We start from the raw sequence: 16,363 nt of genomic DNA, 5'->3' as shown, positions 1-16,363 counted from the left end.
TTCTGCATGAAAGCAAAGGCCCCCCCCACCCCGCCCCAGTCTAACCTCTTCTTCGAAAGATGGCACCACAGACACTGCAGCACTCCCTCCGTAGTACCTAGATTTCTGTCCTCAAGTCTCTCAACCACAGGCAAGACTGCAACCAACTGAGGCACAGGTAAAATAAACTAGGGATGGATTCCTGGGAATTTAGAAGGGTAAGCGATGATTTGAAGGTATTAACAAGAACTGGAGGGTGGTTAGAGAGAAACTATTTCCGCTGGTCGGGGAGTCTCGGACGAGGGGGCAAAGTCTAAAAATGAGAGCCAGACCTTTCAGGAGTGAAATTCAGAAACACTTCTACACACACAGGGTGGGAGAGGTTTGGAAATCTCTCCCGCAAACTGCAATCGATGCTGGATCAATTGTTCATTTTAAATCTCAGATTGATAGATTTCTGTTACCCGGAGGGATTGAGGGATATGGGACAAAGACGGGTAAATGGAGTTAGGTCACAGATCAGCCAGGATCTCATTGAACAATGGAGCAGGCTCGAGGGGCTGAATGGGCCTCCTCCTGTTCCAGTGTAACAGGCCGGAGAAAGGGCTGAATGGGCCTCCTCCTGTTCCCATCCACGAGTCTACAACAGACGCAGACACAAGGGAAAGAGACATCAGCCCGCCACAGTGGCAGGAGAGCTTTGGGAAACCGTGGTCCTAATAGTCAGTCAGCTATTGCACCTGGGCATGCCTGCCAGTCATTCCCCTGGCACCCCCTCTCCGCTGCTCACTGGCACCACTGCAGGCCACAGGGCGCCCGGCCGCGCACACACACAAAAGGCATTACTCTTGAAATTTAAAAAAGCACCGTAACTTTATTTCATATTCTTGACCCTTCCCCACGTCCCGACCTATCCCGCCGAGGGACACATGTCGAGGGGAAAAACCATTAAGGCGGGGGGAGAGAAAGAGAGCGAGGGGGCTGGGTTAAAAAAAAAAAATCGATGTGGGAAATAGAAAGGATTGTATCCAGCCTGGGGGTGTGCCAGGAAGGGGAGACAAAGTTCTGGGGTGTGGGACAGGCAAAGACATCGCAACAGGAATGAGGGGAGCTGCTTTTCCAGATTTTCAGAGAAGCCAGGCCAGCACTGAGCAAATCCTGCAGCACATTTCATCGCCTCTCTCTCTCTCTCCCAACTCTGCCCCTCCAGTCGTATTTCTTCAAATCATACTTTCTTCTTTTCATTAATCAAATATCACAAAAAACAGCTTCAAACACCAATTAAGGTAATCTGGAAAAGGAAAAGACACACCCACCATCAAACCCATCCCGCGTTCCAGAACATGCCATTCCCGGTCAAAGCCGAGTGCGGCATGGAGAGAGGGAGAGAATCCTCAGTGCGCGTTGGCGGCCTATAAAACTAGACCTTCGGCTAACAACCCACCACGTCTCTCACACACGCACATAAACACACACCACCCTCCCCCAACACCCAGATCTTCCCCTCAAAGGTCATCATCTTCGTCTGGGAGAGGGGCGAAAGCAGCCAGCTGTCGGGGGGGAAAACAGAGAGAAGGAAGAGGTTAGTTACACTGCCGACTGCCTCGCCAGTTCACAAAGCCACAACACAAACACAGCTCCTCCACCATCTGACACACTGTCATTGATTTCAGGAGGGATAGCAGTCAAATCACACTGGGAGTTACTGTGCACAGTTCCGGTCTCCATATCACACTGGGAGTTACTGTGCACAGTTCCGGTCTCCATATCACACTGGGAGTTACTGTGCACAGTTCCGGTCTCCATATCACACTGGGAGTTACTGTGCACAGTTCCGGTCTCCATATCACACTGGGAGTTACTGTGCACAGTTCCGGTCTCCATATCACACTGGGAGTTACTGTGCACAGTTGCAGTCTCCATATCACACTGGGAGTTACTGTGCACAGTTGCAGTCTCCATACCACACTGGGAGTTACTGTGCACAGTTCCGGTCTCCATATCACACTGGGAGTTACTGTGCACAGTTCCGGTCTCCATATCACACTGGGAGTTACTGTGCACAGTTGCAGTCTCCATATCACACTGGGAGTTACTGTGCACAGTTCCGGTCTCCATATCACACTGGGATTTACTGTACACAGTTCTGGTCTCTTTTACAAATCAGGTACTTACATTAAGCTCTTCCTCATATCGTTCAGCAAGCTGTGGATCCATCTGTACTTCAGGTGGGGCCAGAGCTGGCATGGCCACAAACTCCAGGTTGGGGTCCCCAATCATCTTGCGTGCCAGCCACAGGAAAGGCTTCTCAAAATTGTAGTTACTCTTGGCAGAGATATCATAGTACTGACACAGCAAGGGCAGGAAGGAAGAGAGACAGAGAAGAGCGAAAATAAAGTGAGCACCAAACAGTCAGGTCAAAAAGCAACCGCTAGTTTTACAATGTGGAGCGGCACTGATCAACGAGGATCTGCCTCAATACAGCAAATGATCACAGAACAAAGCATTTTTTTTTTTTAAATTACTGGAATGTGGGTGTCACTGACTGGGCCAGCATTTCTTGCCCATCCCCAATTGCCCTTGAGAAGGTGGTGGTGAGCTGCCTTCTTGAACCGCTGCAGTCCATGTGGTGTAGGTACACCCACAGTGCTGTTAGGAAGGGAGTTCCAGGATTTTGACCCAGCGACAGTGAAGGAACGGCGATATAGTTCCAAGTCAGGATGGTGTGCGACTTGGAGGGGAACTTGCAGGTGGTGGTGTTCCCATGTATCTGCTGTCCTTGTCCTTCTAGTTGGTAGAGGTCACGGGTTTGGAAGGTGCTGTCTAAGGAGCCTTGGTGCATTGCTGCAGTGCATCTTGTAGATGGTACACACTGCTGCCACTGTGCGTCGGTGGTGGAGGGAGTGAATGTTTGTAGATGGGGTGCCAATCAAGCGGGCTGCTTTGTCCTGGATGGTGTCGAGCTTCTTGAGTGTTGTTGGAGCTGCACCCATCCAGGCAAGTGGAGAGTATTCCATCACACTCCTGACTTGTACCTTGTAGATGGTGGACAGGCTTTGGGGAGTCAGGAGTGGAGTTACTCACCGCAGGATTCCTAGCCTCTGACCTGCTCTTGTAGCCACGGTATTTATATGGCTACTCCAGTTCAGTTTCTGGTCAATGGTAACCCCTAGGATGTTGATAGTGGGGGATTCAGCGATGGTAATGCCGTTGAATGTCAAGGGGAGATGGTTAGATTCTCTCTTGTTGGAGATGGTCATTGCCTGGCACTTGTGTGGCGCGAATGTTACTTGCCACTTATCAGCCCAAGCCTAGATATTGTCCAGATCTTTCTGCATTTCTACACGGATTGCTTCAGTATCTGAGGAGTTGTGAATGGTGCTGAACATTGTGCAATCATCAGCGAACATCCCCACTTTGGGCCTGGGACACTACTCTGAGGAACTTCTGGGCATTCCTCACCCAACACGTGTGCCTGCTATTGGACTGCTACTACCACACTGCACGCAACAGTTTCGTCTCAGACTCCCTGGTCGGGTCCGGGTAGCAGGCCTCTAGCGCAGAGGGAGGCGTTACTGTGTCTAACCCTGTGCTGTAGCTGTCCTGGGAGTGTTTGATGGGGACAGCGTGGAGGGAGTTTTACTCTTGTTACGGTCCTGTGTTACTTTTTTTCACTCCTCGGGAAATATTGCGGTGCCCCTTTAAGACTGTTCAAGATCAGTACATCTTTAAGACCTCTCTGGAGGCTCAGTGAGCCAAAGTGTATTCTGGTTTCCAAGCAACAGCCAGAGAGAGAGAGAGAGGACACGAGATTCAATCTTGCAGTTTTGACTTTTAAAAAATTAGCTGAGCACCAGTCAGTTGAAAGACTGTTTCAGCAATCGAAGGAAGAGGAGAGCTCTCGAAGACCATTTAAACTGAAGGAAAAAGATCTGTTATTTCTTTCTCAAAATTCCACAAAGCTTCAAGCTGAATAAATTCCATTAAAAAAAGGAAAAATCTTTTTCTTTGACAACAAATTATTGATATCTGCTATGTTCATCGCTGGGGAAAGAAAGTTTAATACGACAACAGCCGAACTGCTGAACCCCCATCTTCGAGGGACCCTTTTTTATATAGAGATACAGCACTGAAACAGGCCCTTCGACCCACCGAGTCTGTGCCGACCATCAACCACCCATTTATACTAATCCTACACTAATTCCATATTCCTACCACATCCCCACCTGTCCCTATATTTCCCTACCAGCTACCGATACTAGTGACAATTTATAATGGCCAATTTACCTATCAAACTGCAAGTCTTTTGGCTTGTGGGAGGAAACCGGAGCACCCGGAGAAAACCCACGCAGACACAGGGAGAACTTGCAAACTCCACACAGGCAGTACCCAGAATTGAACCCGGGTCCCTGGAGCTGTGAGGCTGCGGTGCTAACCACTGCGTCACTGTGCCGCCCCCAATCGGGCCTTGGAAGACTGCAAGTGAACTTTGAATGCGTTGTATTAGAAGACCATTCGTCAGGATTGTGACTTGCCAAGATTTTATTTTTTTTCTATTTTGTCGATCAGCTAATTTTAAATGCGGGAGATAGACTTTTAAAGCAGTACAAGGTCTTCAGACATTGGTTAAAAAAAAAACTAAAATCTTAAACATTACTAAGTAGTTAAATTGTTGATATCTAAAGATAGTTTGGTTTGCTTCATTCTGGGGTTATTAGATTGTTCAATTTGGCTGCTTTTTCCCCCGATTTGGAAAGCTTAAAGAAATATGATGCGATCTGTGGAACGACGGGACTGAGTTGACAGTGTTGCCCCCACTACAATCAGAATCATATATTTTGATTGGGGGCTTTGTCCTGAGTGGTCTTAACACTTTGTCTCTAACCCTGTGCTGTACCTGGGAGTGTTTGATGGGGACAGTGTAGAGGGAGCTTTACTCTGTATCTAACCCCCGTGCTGTACCTGTCCTGGGAGTGTTTGATGGGGACAGTGTAGAGGGAGCTTTACTCTGTATCTAACCCCCGTGCTGTACCTGTCCTGGGAGTGTTTGATGGGGACAGTGTGGAGGGAGCTTTACTCTGTATCTAACCCCCGTGCTGTACCTGTCCTGGGAGTGTTTGATGGGGACAGTGTGGAGGGAGCTTTACTCTGTATCTAACCCCTGTGCTGTACCTGTCCTGGGAGCGTTTGATGGGGACAGTGTAGAGGGAGCTTTACTCTGTATCTAACCCCTGTGCTGTACCTGTCCTGGGAGCGTTTGATGGGGACAGTGTAGAGGGAGCTTTACTCTGTATCTAACCCCTGTGCTGTACCTGTCCTGGGAGTGTTTGATGGGGACAGTGTGGAGGGAGCTTTACTCTGTATCTAACCCCTGTGCTGTACCTGTCCTGGGAGCGTTTGATGGGGACAGTGTAGAGGGAGCTTTACTCTGTATCTAACCCCTGTGCTGTACCTGTCCTGGGAGCGTTTGATGGGGACAGTGTAGAGGGAGCTTTACTCTGTATCTAACCCCTGTGCTGTACCTGTCCTGGGAGCGTTTGATGGGGACAGTGTAGAGGGAGCTTTACTCTGTATCTAACCCCTGTGCTGTACCTGTCCTGGGTGTGTTTGATGGGGGACAGTGCAGAGGGAGTTTTACTCTGTATCTAACCCCCATGCTCTACCTGTCCTGGGGGTGTTTGATGGGGACAGTGTAGAGGGAGTTTTACTCTGTATCTAACCCCCGTGCTGTACCTGGGAGTGTTTGATGGGGACAGTGTAGAGGGAGCTTTACTCTGTATCTAACCCCCATGCTCTACCTATCCTGGGGGTGTTTGATGGGGGACAGTGTAGAGGGAGTTTTACTCTGTACCTAACCCCCATGCTCTACCTGTCCTGGGAGCGTTTGATGGGGACAGTGTAGAGGGAGTTTTACTCTGTATCTAACCCCCATGCTCTACCTGTCCTGGGGGTGTTTGATGGGGACAATGTAGAGGGAGTTTTACTCTGTATCTAACCCCCATGCTCTACCTGTCCTGGGAGCGTTTGATGGGGACAGTGTAGAGGGAGCTTTACTCTGTATCTAACCCCTGTGCTGTACCTGTCCTGGGAGTGTTTGATGGGGACAATGTAGAGGGAGTTTTACTCTGTATCTAACCCCCGTGCTGTACCTGTCCTGGGAGTGTTTGATGGGGACAGTGTAGAGGGAGCTTTACTCTGTATCTAACCCCTGTGCTGTACCTGTCCTGGGGGTGTTTGATGGGGACAGTGTAGAGGGAGCTTTACTCTGTATCTAACCCCTGTGCTGTACCTGTCCTGGGAGCGTTTGATGGGACAGTGTAGAGGGAGTTTTACTCTGTATCTAACCCCTGTGCTGTACCTGTCCTGGGAGTGTTTGATGGGGACAGTGTCGAGGTGTGGAATGGATTTTTATTTTTTTTTATTCGTTTTGTGGGCATTGCTGGCTAGGCCAGCATTTACTGGCCTTCCCTAATTGCCCTTGAACGGAGTGGCTTGCTAGGCCATTTCAGAGGGCAGTTAAGTCAAACATATTGCTGTGGGTCTGGAGTCACATGTGAACCAGACCAGGTAAGGACAGCAGATATCCTTCCCTAAAGGACATTAGTGAACCAGATGGGTTTTTAACAATTGACAATGGTTTCATTGTGCCCATTAGACTGGCTTTTAATTCCAGATTTTTATTAATTGAACTCAAAATTGACCATCTGCCACGGTGGGATTCGATCCCATGTCCCCAGAGCATAGGCCTGGGCTCTGGATTACTAGTCCAGTGAGACGCGCACCACCTCCCCAGTCCCGCATCGGGAGCCCATTCCCCGTAATACAGCCTCTGACCTCAGGGAACTCCGGTGACCCTCAGGGTCCACTCCACTCAACCCTCAGGAGCACCTTTTACCTGCAGATTCTTCTTCCTGTGGAAGGTGATGGACTTGGCCTTGACCTTCCGGTCCTTGATGTCCACTTTGTTGCCGCACAAGACGATGGGAATGTTCTCGCAGACACGCACCAGGTCCCGATGCCAGTTTGGGACGTTCTTGTAGGTGACCCTGGCTGTCACATCGAACATGATAATTGCACACTGTGCTGCAGTAGGTGGGTTGGGAGAAAGACACCAGGAGTCAGTTAGAGCGAGCAAGATAAATGTGAGGTTATCCACTTTGGTAGCAAAAACAGGAAGGCAGATTATCTGAATGGCTATAAACTGAGAGGGGAATATGCAGTGAGACCTGGGTGTTCTCGTACACCAGTTGCTGAAGGTAAGCATGCAGGTCCAACAGGTGGCAAAGGCAAATGGTATGTTGGCCTTCATAGCGAGAGGATTCGAGTACAGGAGCAGGGATGTCTTGCTGCAATTGTACAGGGCCTTGGTGAGGCCACACCTGGAATATTGTGTGCAGTTTTGGTCTCCTTATCTGAGGAAGGATGTTCTTGCTATAGAGGGAATGCAGCGAAGGTTTACCAGACTGATTCCTGGGACGATGGGACTCACATATGAGGAGAGATTGAATTAGTTAGGATTATATTCGCTGGAGTTCAGGAGAGAGAGTGGGGGGATCTCATAGAAACCTATAAAATTCTAACAGGACTTGACAGGGTAGATGCAGGAAGGATGTTCCCGATGGTGGGGGGAGTCCAGAACCAGGGGTCATAGTCCAAGGATACAGGGTAAACCTTTCAGGACTGAGATGAGGAGAAATTACTTCACCCAGAGTGGTGAGCCTGTGGAAAGCACAGTTGAGGCCAAAACATTGTATGTTTTCAAGAAGGAGCTATAGCTCTTGGGTCTAAAGGGATCCAAGGGTATGGGGCGAAAGCTGGAACAGGTTACTGAGTTGGATGATCAGTCATGATCATAATGAATGGCAGAGCAGGCTCGAAGGGCTGAATGGCCTGCTCCTATTTTCTATGTTTCTAAGAGACAGAGCGCTCGAGATTGAGCAGACTGGGCCGATATTCCCTGGAGTTTAGAGGAATGAGAGGTGATCTGATTGAAATGTATAAAATTCTGAGAGGGTTTGACAGAGTAGATGCTGAGAGGCTGATTTCCCCCCCCCCCCCCCCCAAACCCCGGATAGAGAGTCTAGAACTGGGGGAGGGGGGTATCACAGTCTCAGGATAAGGGGGCGGCCATTTGGGACTGAGATGAGGAGAAATGTCTCCACTCTGAGGGTTGTGAATCTTTGGAATTCTCTACCCCAGAGAGCTGTGGATGCTCAGTCATTGAGTATATTCAAGACGGAGATCGAGGGATTTTTGGACACGAAGGGAATTGTGGGATACGGGGAGAGGGCGGGAAAGTGGAGAAGATGTCGAAGATCAGCCATGATCTTATTGAATGGGGGGAGCAGGCTCGAGGGGCCGAATGGCCTCCTCCTGCTCCTTATGTGTTTACGAGTATCACTCCAAGGTTGAGAGGGAACATTTGCCAGTCTGAGACAGACTGGCAGCATCAGAGAGAGGGTTAATGTTCATGTATGTGAATGCACGGAGTGTAGTTAGTAAGACTGGTGAGGTACAGGCGCAGATTGCCATGTGGAAATATGATGTTGTGGCTATAACAGAGACCTGGCTCAAAAAAGGGCAGGACTGGGTGTTAAATATTCCTGGATACAAGGAAAGATAGGAAAGGAAAAAAGGGGGATGGGTGGCAGTATTGATTAGGGAGAGCATTGCAGTGGACTACAGACCTCCAAACAGTCAGGGAGAGATAGAGGAGCAGATATGTAGGCAAATCTCAGAGAGGTGTAAAAACAATAGGGTAATAGTAGTCGGGGATTTCAACTTCCCCAATATTAACTGGGATAGTCTTAGTGCAAAAGGCTTAAAAGGGGGCAGAATTCTTAAAATGCATACAGGAGAGCTTTTTGAGCCAGTACGTAGAAAGTCCTACAAGAGAAGGGGCAGTACTGGACCTAATCCTAGGGAATGAAGCTGGACAAGTGGTAGAAGTGTCAGTGGGTTTCGGGGATAGTGTCCATAACTCGGTAAGACTTAAGGTAGTTATGGAAAAGGACATAGATGGACCAGAAATAAAGGTACTGAATTGGGGGAAGGCCGATTTCAATATGATAAAACAGGATCTGGCGAAAGTGGACTGGGAGCAGCTACCCATAGGAAAGTCTACATCACATCAGTGGGAGTCAAAGAGGAAATTGAGAGAGAGTTCAGAGCCAACATGTACCAGTTAAGGTGAAGGGTAGGACCAACAGGTCTAGGGAACCCTGGATGTCAAGGGATATAGAGGATTGGATCAGGAAAAAAAAAGGAGACCTACGGCAGATCCCAAGTGCTGAAAACAGCGGAGGCACTAGATGAGTATAGAAAGTGTAGGGTGGCACTTAAAGTAATTAGGAGAGTGAAGAGGGGACATGAAAAAACACTGGCGGGCAAGATAAAGGAAAATCCCAAGACATTTTATAAGTATATTAAGGGTAAGAGGATAACCAGGGAAAGATTAGGGCCCAACGTGGCAATCTTTATGTGGAGCCGGAGGACATAGGTGAGGTTTGAAATGATTTTCATCTGTGTTCGCTATGGAGAAGGATGATGTTGGTGTAGAGATCAGGGAAGGGGATTGTGATATACTTGAACATATTAGTATTGAAAGGAAATATTAGCTGTTTTAGCAGGCTTAAAAGTGGATAAATCCCCAGGCCCAGATGAGATGTATCCCAGGCTGTTTTGTGAGGCAAGGGAGGAGATAGCAGGGGCTCTGACACAAATTTTCAAATCCTGTCTGGCCACAGGAGAGGGACCAGAGGACTGGAGGACTGCGAACGTGGTACCATTATTCAAGAAGAGTAGCAGGGATAAACCAGGTAATTACAGGCCGGTGAGTCTAACATCGGTGGTTGGGAAAATATTGGAAAAAATTCTGAGGGACAGGATTAATCTCTACTTGGAGAGGCAGGGATTAATCAGGGATAGTCAGCATGGCTTTGTCAGGGGGAGATTGTGTCTAACTAACTAGGTTGAGTTTTTCGAGGAGGTGACTAGATGTGCAGATGAGGGTAAAGCAGTTGATGTAGTCTACATGGACGTCAGTAAGGCTTTTGATAAGGTCCCACATGGGAGATTGGTTAAGAAGGTAAGAGCCCATGGGATCCAGGGCAATTTGGCAAATTGGATCCAAAATTGGCTTAGTGGCAGGAAGCAGAGGGTGATGGTCGAGGACTGTTTTTGCGATTGGAAGCCTGTGACCAGTGGTGTCCCACAGGGATCGGTGCTGGGACCCTTGCTGTTTGTAGTGTACATCAATGATTTAGACGTGAATATAGGAGGTATGATCAGTGAGCTCACAGAAGACACGAAAATTGGTGGTGTCGTAAACAGAGAGGAGGAAATCCTTATACAGGACAATAAAGATGGGCTGGTAAGATGGGCGGAGCAGTGGCAAACAGAATTTAATCCTGAGAAGTGTGAGGTGGGAGGACTAACAAGGCAAGGGAATATACAATGGATGGTAGGACCCTAGGAAGTACAGAGGGTCAGAGGGACCTTGGTGTACTTGTCCATAGATCACTGAAGGCAGCAGCACAGGTGGATAAGGTGGTTAGGAAGGCATATGGGATACTTGCCTTGATTAGCTGAGGTATAGAATATAAGAACAGGGAGGTTATGATGGAGTTGTATAAAACACTAGTTAGGCCACAGCTGGAGTACTGTGTACAGTTCTGGTCACCACACTACAGGAAGGATGTGATTGCACTGGAGAGGGTGCAGAGGAGATTCACCAGGATGTTGCCTGGGCTGGAGCATTTCAGCTATGAAGAGAGACTGGATAGGCTGGGGTTGTTTTCCTTGAAGCAGAGAAGGCTGAGAGGGGACATGATTGAGGTGTACAAGATTATGAGGGGCATTGATAGGTTAGATAGGAAGAATCTTTTTCCCTTAGCGGAGGAGTCAATAACCAGGGGGCATAGATTTAAGGTAAGGGGCAGGAGGTTTAGAGGGGATTTGAGAAAAAACAATTTCACCCAGCGAGTGGTTGGGATCTGGAAGACACTGCCTGAAGAGGTGGTGGAGCCAGGAACCCTCACAACATTTAAGTATTTAGATGAGCACCTGAAACACCATAGCATACAAGGTTACGGGCCAAGTGCAGGAATATGGGATTAGAATAGTTGGGTGCTGGATGGCCGGCACAAACACAATGGACCGAAGGGCCTGTTTCTGTGCTGTATAACTCTATGACTCAGAGGGGTCGAGGCCAAAATCAATTTGGCTAGAGCTAAGGAACAAAAAAGGTGCAGTTAGATTGCTTGGTGTTGTCTATAAGCCACCAGCTGGTGGGAAGAACTTGGAGGAACAAATTTGCAAGGAAATCACAGAGAGATGCAAAAGGGTAGTTATAATGAGGGACTTTTAATTCTCCAAACATAGACTGGGATAACAGTAGTGTAAAGGGCAGTGAGGGGCAAGAGTTCCTAGAGTGTGTTCAGGAAAATTTTCTACAACAGTATGTTGCTAGTCCAATGAGAAAGGAGACACTGCTAGACCTGGTTCTTGGGAATGAGGTGAGCCAAGTAGATCAAGTGTCAGTAGGATGAGCATTTAGGGGATAGTGATCATTGTGTCAAAAGGTTTAGGCTGACTATAGAAAAAGGACAAAGAACAATTCAGGGTCAGAATAATTAACTGGGGGAAGGCTAACTTCAATGAGGTAAGAATGGATCTGGGGCGAATAAATTGGAGTCAAAAGCTGGCAGGAAACTGACAGATAAACAAGGGGCTACCTTCAAAGAAGTAGTTTGAGCACAGTCGAGGTATGTTCCCTCAAAGGGGAAAAGGCAAACAAATCCAGAGCTCCCTGGATGACAAAATAGGTTGAGATGAAGATAAAGAAGAAAAAGTGTGTATAAATCATTGAAGGTGGTCGGACAGGTTGAGAGAGCACTTAACAAAGCATACAGTATCCTGCGCTTTATTAATAGAGTACAAGAGCAAGGAGGTTATGTTGAACTTATATAAGACACTAGTTCGGCCTCAGCTGGAGTATTGTGTCCAGTTCTTGGTGCTGCACTTCCGCAAAGATGTGAGGGCATTGGAGAGAGTACAGAAAAGATTCACAAGAGTGGTTCCAGGGATGAGGAATTTCAGTTATGAAGATAGATTGGATGGTTAGGACTGTTTTCCTTGGATAGAGAAGGCTGAGAGGTGATTTGATAGAGGCATTCAAAATCATGAGGGGGTCTGGACAGAGTTGATAGAGAGAAACTGTTCCCACTCGCGAAAGGATCGAGAACGAGAGGGCAGAGATTTAAAGTATTTGGTAAGAGAAGCAAAAGTGAGATGAGGAAAAACTTTTTCACACAGCGAGTGGTTAAGGTCTGGAATGTGCTGCCTGAGAACATGGTGGAGGCAGGTTCAATTGAAACATTCAGAAGAGAATTAGAGAGTTATATGAAAAGGAGGAATGTGCAGCGTTACGTGGAGGAGGCAGGGGAATGGGACTGATTGAGTTGCTCTTCCAGAGAGCCGGTGCCAACAAGATGGGCCGAATGGCCTCCTTCTGCACTTTATCGATTCTGTGATACTTGCCTACTCTGGAAGGATAGGGGAAGGGAGACAGGATGGGACTCACCTTGAATGTAGTAGCCGTCTCGCAGGCCTCCAAACTTCTCCTGGCCGGCCGTGTCCCAGACGTTGAAACGGATGGCCCCTCTGTTGGTGTGGAAGGTCAGAGGGTGGACCTCCACTCCCAGGGTGGCTGCCAGACAGCAATGGAGGAAGGGAAGCAGAGAAAGTGAGGCAGGCACAGACAGAAGAAACACGATCGCAACACCCCGTCCCAAATCAGGAGCCCATTGGCCAAAACATAGCTTCTGAAACCAGACCCCCTGAACTCTCCTGTGACCCTCAGGGGTCACTCCACTGCGGCTTCACAGGAGAGAGAGCGCGCGAGTGAGAGCTAGAGCGCAGGGGGATGGGGGCGGAGAGATTTAGGGAGGGAATTCCAGAGCTTAGGGCCCAGGCAGCTGAAGGCACGGCCGCCAATGGTGGAGCGATTAAAATCGGGGGATGCTCAAGAGGGAGGGAGGAGGCGACAGAGGGGATGGTGGGGGCGGGAGGAGGCGACAGAGGGGATGGTGGGGGCGGGAGGAGGCGACAGAGATACAGGGGAGATGGTGGGGACTGGAGGAGGTTACAGAGTCAGAGGAGATGGTAGGGGCGGGACGGGTGAAGCAAGGCAAGCAGACTCTGCCTACACACTGCCAAAAGACCACAACCTCACTCACCCTCTTGACGCTCCTGTCCAATGCAGAGCTGCCCACCCCCACCTCACAAGCTGACTCCCTTCCACTGAGACGTCCAAAACCGCCCCCCTCCGTTCAGCCCCCGCTGTTTAGCGAGACCGGCGCAGCGAGCGAACTCAGCTTACCGACGTATTTCTTCTCAAACTCGCCACTCACGTGCCGCTTCACAAAGGTGGTTTTGCCCGTGCCGCCATCCCCAACCAGGACTAGCTGAAAGAGAGGGTGAGAGAGAGAGTTAGCTAAAGGTACTGACTATGCGGACAGGCTGGGGGGGGGGGGGGGGAAGATGGGTGGAACTCCTAACCCAGCTCCATACAACTTTTCACAGACTCTCGAAAACCTTTACTCGTCCACATTCCCTGTATCTTTCGGGACTTGGGCAACGCTGCCCAGACTCAGTTATTCCGCATCCCCAGTTGCCCCTTCAGCTGCTTTTGAGACAACTGAGGGGTCACTAGAGAGGGCAGTTAAGGGTTGGGCGTGGGACTGGAAGCACACATAAGCCCAGACTGGGTGACCAACAGCAACAAGTTGCAGATAGACAGTGTATTTAACCTTGTAAAATGTTCAAAAGCGCTTCAAAGCAGAGATTATCAAACATTATTCGACCCCGAGCCACATATGGAGATATTAGAGACAGGTGACCAAAAGGTGGGTCAAAGAGGGAGGTTTTAAGGAGTATCTTGAAGGAGGAGAGAGAGAAGCAGAGGGGTTTAGGAAGGAATTCCAGAGCTTCAGGCTCCAGGCAGCTGAAGGCACGACCGCCAATGGGTGGAGCAATTAAAATCGGGGCGGTGCTCGAGGCGCCGGAATTGGAGAAGTGCAGAGATAACGGAGGGTTGTAGGGGCCGGAGGAGGTTACAGAGATAGGGAGGGTTGGTCGGAGGTTAGAGGTGGGCAGTGTCGTAGGGGCTGCCACAGAACCGGAAGAGTTCTGATACAACAATTACGGACTAACTCTGAAGAGTTATGAAAACGGACTTTGTCTTAAAAAAACCCTTTATTTTAAAAAGTGAACAATGGTCAAAATGGCCACCGAAGAAAGAGGGGATTGGCCTTCTGCATATCCAAACAGTCAAAGGACAAATCTTCAAAGCCAAAAAGTGTTCATGAAACCCAGCTTACACCTATCCCAGAATAACATTCCAGAATTGAATGTCTTCTTCTGAAACAAAGGAGGTGTGAAGTAACCACATCCTGGGCCATTGTGCGATCGCCTTGGGGAAGAGAGGCGAATGTCTCCTACTAGGTGAGAGGTGACACGGTTTTACCTTAAAAAAAGAGAGACCCCCGACCCAGAAGGTGAAGTTACTTCTAACAGCTTGAGTTCCAGCCAAGCTAGGGAGCACAGTGCCCTGCTGAAAAAATTCTACATCTATGGTATACAGCAGTGACAGCTGTAAGTAACCTACCATCTTCAACAGAACCTTCTATCAAGAAAGAAATCTACAATCATATCAGGCCTGCAACCATCTAGAACTTGACTCTCAGGAGAATTCAACAGGTTTCTCAACCTTTCCGCCCACTGAAAACCACCTTCCTTTTTCCCTTCTCTGTCTCTTCTCTGTGCGTGTGCACACACATGAGCAAATGTGTGAGCTGATGAATGATGAGCCGTTGCGACAATTTCAGGATAAGGCTTATTGATCAATAAACAATTTGACTTTCTGTTTTTAAAAACCTGGAAGAAAACCTGCCGTTGTCTGTTTATTTGAAAAATAAAACACCAAGGGGCTAACTTCTTCACACAAATACAATTGCTGCAGTCGGGTGGGGAGTTGAACAGTGGGAACCACCCACATCACACCACATGGTCGTAACTGGGGCTCGTCCGGGACCTGTACTGCCAGATAAATGAAAGTTTTGGAAAACAGGAAGAAAACTGACCTCTAAAATTGTGGGAAAATAAACAAACAGGTTTTCTTCTGTTTTTTTTCCTACAGTACTAGAAACAAAAGAGATGGTCACCTTTAATGCTAAGGAGTTTGTAGTGCAGGGAGAGCTGCCCCTTGATCAGTTAAACAAATTAAGTGTTGAAGATTTAAAAAGCTTAGCTGCAGAGATGGGAATCACTTTCAGACAAAAAGTAAAAAAACACCTGAACTAGTGAAAAGTCTAGACAACCATTTCAAACGTACTCCTGAACTACAAGACGCCAACATGGAACCAGAGACTGAAAAATCATTCGAGCTAGAATCCAGCTGCAGATGAAAAGGGAAGAAACACAAAAACAGGGAAAGAAAATTTCAGTTGAAAGAGAAAGTACAATTGCAAACGGTTTGAGTTAGAGCGTGCAAACCCAAAATGAAAATGCTGCCTGTCACTCAAACCTCATCCCCAATTCAGAGCAAAACTTTGATGTGCTGAGACACTCAAGACTGGTGCCAAAATTTAATGAGGAGGAGGAGGAGTCGTCATATTTTATCTCTTTTGAGAAAATAGCTACCAGGCTAAAATGGCCGAAAGAATTCTGGACTCTCCTCTTACAAGGCACGTTCGTGGGTCAGGCTCGTGAGGTTTCTTTTCCCTGTTATCGGAAGAAAGTTCCCCTAATTACGAACAAACTAAAACTGCAATTCTAAATACATATGAGCTGGTACCAGAAGCACACAGACAGAGATACCGACACACCTGGAAAAGACCCACAGAGATTCACATTGAATTTGAAAGAATTAAACATATGGATTGCGATTGCTGGATACGATCTCTCAAGCTAGAACCTTCATACGAAAATGAGAGAAGTGATGTTGCTGGAAGAGTTTAAAAATAGCATCCCAAGTAGTGCAAGAACCCTCAAAGAACAAAAGAGTCACAAGAGTAAAACAGCTGATGACTATGAATTAATATATAAATCCCCAACGCTGAATAAATTTGGGCCGAGTAACTCATGTACGCGAGGTAGAGATAGCAGGGATGCAGTGATGGGCTCGAAAGAAAAGGAGAGCAGGGAAAGAAAACGCAACTAGTCCCCAACTTTTAAAAGGGGGAACCCAGGGATCCGCCGGACATGTTTCCAGTGTGGCAAATCTGGGCACGTCCACGCCAATTGTTGGCATGCCAAAAAACAGCAGGAGGCGCTGCAGTCAAGTTTGTGTCTGTGGCTTTAAAAGTGATAAGCCTGTGTCCTA

At 48.1% G+C, this 16,363-nt stretch overlaps 1 protein-coding gene across 1 annotated transcript; it reads right to left on the bottom strand.

The window, feature by feature from the left end:
- Positions 1-833: 833 nt before the first annotated feature.
- LOC137359107 (GTP-binding nuclear protein Ran-like) lies at positions 834-15,436 on the bottom strand (the record flags this gene model as incomplete). The annotated part of the gene is made up of 6 exons (XM_068025188.1): positions 834-1,529; positions 2,155-2,325; positions 6,875-7,062; positions 12,563-12,688; positions 13,361-13,487; positions 15,374-15,436. Coding segments are annotated over 6 exons (720 nt in total), but the record flags the coding sequence as incomplete, so codon positions are not given.
- Positions 15,437-16,363: the final 927 nt, after the last annotated feature.

This window comes from Heterodontus francisci, unplaced genomic scaffold (genome assembly GCF_036365525.1).
Source record: "Heterodontus francisci isolate sHetFra1 unplaced genomic scaffold, sHetFra1.hap1 HAP1_SCAFFOLD_1559, whole genome shotgun sequence".
Classification (NCBI taxonomy): Eukaryota; Metazoa; Chordata; class Chondrichthyes; order Heterodontiformes; family Heterodontidae; genus Heterodontus; species Heterodontus francisci.
Note: the sequence above shows the minus strand (reverse complement) of the source record. Positions and strands in the feature narration are given on the sequence as shown.